General features: G+C 50.5%; 2 protein-coding genes across 3 annotated transcripts in view; one reads left to right on the top strand and one right to left on the bottom strand.

The window, feature by feature from the left end:
• alg13 (ALG13 UDP-N-acetylglucosaminyltransferase subunit) overlaps window positions 1-1,164 on the top strand; it is a gene marked incomplete at its 5' end in the record, with an annotated part of 15,304 nt that extends 14,140 nt beyond the window's left edge. Inside the window, 2 exon segments of the mRNA XM_014028446.1 lie at window positions 209-322; window positions 420-1,164. Of these exon segments, the coding sequence (XP_013883900.1) occupies window positions 209-322; window positions 420-790 (485 nt within the window).
• Window positions 1,165-2,033: 869 nt separating this feature from the next.
• On the bottom strand, window positions 2,034-3,621 carry LOC106532404 (uncharacterized protein CXorf40 homolog). 2 transcript variants are annotated; one of them, XM_014028448.1, is given in 3 exon segments: window positions 2,034-2,547; window positions 2,616-2,878; window positions 2,945-3,621. In XM_014028448.1, coding segments are annotated over 2 exon segments (468 nt in total). In that variant the 5' UTR covers window positions 2,875-2,878; window positions 2,945-3,621; the 3' UTR covers window positions 2,034-2,338.
• Window positions 3,622-3,717: the final 96 nt, after the last annotated feature.

Genomic DNA, 3,717 nt, shown 5'->3' on the forward strand with positions numbered 1-3,717 from the left:
ATAAAAACTAAAGCATAAAAAAGCATTAACTAATAAAAACTAGCAAATCCAAACTAAAAACTAATTAAAACTGAATTAAAAGAAAAGTCACAACTAAATAAAACTAAACAATAATGCAAAATCCAAAACTATTGTAATCCTGGTCCAGACCTGGCCCYGTTCAGATCTGACCCTGAACACTTCATTCTTATTGGTCTTTTCTCCACAGCTGACCCCCTGTTGTTTCCTGACACCGCCCGAGGCTCCGCCCACCATCCCTCCCCCTCCTCCTACCCAGAATCCTTCAGGGCAGCAGATGGACAGAGTGATGGACATGTCTCTGGTCAGTGGGTCTGCAGGTGGTCCAGGTGCATCATCTGTGTAGTCAGGCTGTTAGTGAATTATTACATCATTAATCTGGCATCTCCTCCCACACACAGGCCCCGCCCCTGTGGTGGAAGGCCCCTCCTCTGTGGGCCCTGCTCCTCCAGGCTCTGCACCTTCACCTCTCCTCTACCAGGACCCRGTTCCCCACCCCCCTCCCACCCTGCTGCATGTGCCGTTTGAATCCACACCTCCAACTGCCTTCCTGACCACGGCTCCGCCCCCACTCTCTCACCACGCCCACCTCCCTCATCACTCCTCCTACCATTCTTGTCTGCCCGCTTCATCTCATTGGGGGACGTTCTCGACGACAGGCCAAGCCCCCCGACTGTACTGTCCGGCCCCCAGCTCTGCTCACGTGGTTGGTTACCTGTCTGCCCAGCCCCCTCACCACACACCCTCGCACTACATCCCACCCCCCCTGTGAGGCGTTAGCTCGTGGCTAATGCTACCATCAGCTTTCAATGAGCAGTTGATTTTCTGCACCGCTTCCTGAGGGTGAACGAAGAAGACGAGCAGACGGAGGCGGCCATTTTGTTGAAATGTTTTGTTTTGCTAGCCACATGCTAAATGCTAACATGTTTGTTTACAAGTCTGCCTCAGTCACTTCCTGTTGAACTTGACAGTGTTTTGTGTTTTCCTTCAGTTAACTGGTGAGTGTGTTCTGGAGGTGGGTGGGGCTATGTTCTGGAGCTGGGTTATAGTCCCTGTTTGTGAGGGACCTCCTTGTTTTCTGCTTGTGTTCAGATGCATTTTGGGTGTTTTGGTTGTGGTTTGGGTGAATAAAACGTTCCAACAGCAGATGGTGTGTTCCAGCAGATCTTCGGACCAGGACCAGGACCAGGACCTGTTGCTCTTCTAGTCTCAGATCTATCTGTAGGTTCCTGAACAGAAGGCTGCTGTAGGTTCTGTCATCCAAAGCATTAGAAAAAAATTAGCTTTATTCATTTCATTAAAAAAACACATTTACATAAAACAAAACAAATAAAATAAAAGGTAGGAYAATAAAATCTTATTTCTGCCCCTATTTGCAAAAAATAATTTCTAACCATAGTAATCAAATAATAAAACTAAAAAAAAATTCAACTCAAACAGCAACTCTTACAAATACAAATGATGTAATTTCATATTTCTTTAAACATTTAACTTTGTTATTCTCAAGTTATTTGAGTCACTGTTTTTATAATCACTGGCCAAGTTATTCCAGTCTTATTCCTCTGAAGTACACCTGCCCTTTAAATTTGAACAAATTTCAGGTTTTACAAAACATTATAGGCCCTTAAAATTATAATACATGTTCAAAGGGTATACATTTTGTGCTTTATACATAACCTGTAAAATATAATAAAACAACTCATAAAACTTTTTCTCTAGAGGACTCTGGAGTCCTCTGGACTCTAGTGGACTGGACTCTAGAGTCTAGAGTCCAGTCCTCTAGAGTCCTGTTCTCCAGAGTCCTCCTGAGTCCAGTCCTCTAGAGTCCTGTTCTCCAGAGTCCACTAGAGTCCAGTCCACTAGAGTCCAGGCCTCCAGAGTCCTCCTGAGTCCAGTCCTCTAGAGTCCTGTTCTCCAAAGTCCACTAGAGTCCAGTCCWCTAGAGTCCWGMRCTCCAGAGTCCWCRWGAGTCCAGTCCWCTAGAGTCCWGMRCTCCAYAGTCCWCRWGAGTCCAGTCCTCTAGAGTCCTGTTCTCCAYAGTCCACTAGAGTCCAGTCCACTAGAGTCCAGGCCTCCAGAGTCCTCCTGAGTCCAGTCCTCTAGAGTCCTGTTCTCCAAAGTCCACTAGAGTCCAGTCCACTAGAGTCCAGGCCTCCAGAGTCCTCCTGAGTCCAGTCCTCTAGAGTCCAGGCCTCCAGAGTCCAGTCCTGATGATCCAGTTCAGCCTCAGTGTGTCGGTCTGGAGGAGACCCCCCTGGAGACCACAGCACAGGTCAGGGTTCAGACCTGTCCTGGACCAGGACCAGCTCCAGATGTGTCGTCATGGTAACAGCTCAAAAGGGATCTCCACGGTCCACAGGTCTGGACCTCCTCGGGTATGCAGCGGCTCCATCAGCCAGCGAGGGTTGGACAGGTGAGTCAGGTACTTGTCCTGTAGACCAATCAGGAGTGCCGACTGCTCCAGACGATGAAGCTCCTCCTCCTGTGGGGAGGCGGGGCAGAGCCAGGTCTGGCCCACATCCACCAGTCCTGGAGGAGAAACGGTGATGCGTTCAGGGACACCTGGGAAACTCCAAACTGAAAGCTGCTGGGCTCACCTGCCACCACACCACGGCCGAACCGCTCCCCCGAGTCCAGCAGGTCCAGGATCTGGGTCCTGCTCATCCCCAACGGGCCACTCAGCACCGACCGCCATTCCTCCCCCTCCCAGTCCCGCCAGGCCACGTGGACCGCCAGGGTCTGGTTCTCCAGGGGGCCCAGCAGGGGCCTCCAGCGACTCTCCACGGTCTTCACCCCGTCCAGAACCAGACCAGCYTAGGGCTGCCTGAAGGACAGAGTCCACACCTGCAGGGACATGGTCCTGCAGGACATCATGGGACATCAGGAACCACATTCATCTGGGTCCACATTCAAGAGTCCTACTGACCTGGACCGTTTCCGACAGGGAGTCCACTCATCAAGCTTGTCCTCCAATCTGACCGGAAGCTTAGACCTGATCACGTGACGCGTTTCCGCTTCTGTCCGTCCGAACCCAGCAGCTGTTTGACCCGGTTCGGTACTTTTCAGACGGTTTTCATGGGAGTTTGGTTGTAAACGTGTTCAGATGAAACCGAACATTCAAAACCGGACCGGGTCAGAGTCTTCAGGACTCCAGAGTCTAACCGGAACCACCGGAACCAGAGTTTCTTTTTCTACTGAGAGACTTCCGTCRGCGGGGGTCTGACGCCCCCTGCAGGCCAGACCTGAGTTCTGTTGCATAAAGTACCACAAAGTGATACTTMAGTAAAAGTCTTAAAGTATCTGATCTGAAGCTAGGATMGTTTTAGTTGGACCAACAGTCAGAGTCCTCTTTTGAATCCAGGACCACAGAGACCTCAGTCCTTCTAAGCACCCTGTCCCTGCCAGCTGTGCAGGTGTCCTYTCAAGACCTGAAGACCTCCTGAAGCTCCACAGCCTCCGTCACCGCTGGAGTCCAGCAGCAGTACTTCAGTTACTGATTATCTACAAAAACCAGAGTCCAAGCTATCCAAACTCTAGACCAGAGGTGTCCAAAGTCCGTCCTCAAGAGTCCTGCATGTTTTAGGAGCTGAACCTCAGGACCTGATCAGTAGGCCTCTTCAGTGCTCCATCAAGGTCTGCAGAGGCCTACTGATCAGGTCCTGAGGTTCAGCTCCTAAAACATGCAGGACTCTTGAGGAC

This window comes from Austrofundulus limnaeus, unplaced genomic scaffold (assembly GCF_001266775.1).
Source record: "Austrofundulus limnaeus strain Quisiro unplaced genomic scaffold, Austrofundulus_limnaeus-1.0 Scaffold764, whole genome shotgun sequence".
In the NCBI taxonomy this organism is placed as follows: Eukaryota; Metazoa; Chordata; class Actinopteri; order Cyprinodontiformes; family Rivulidae; genus Austrofundulus; species Austrofundulus limnaeus.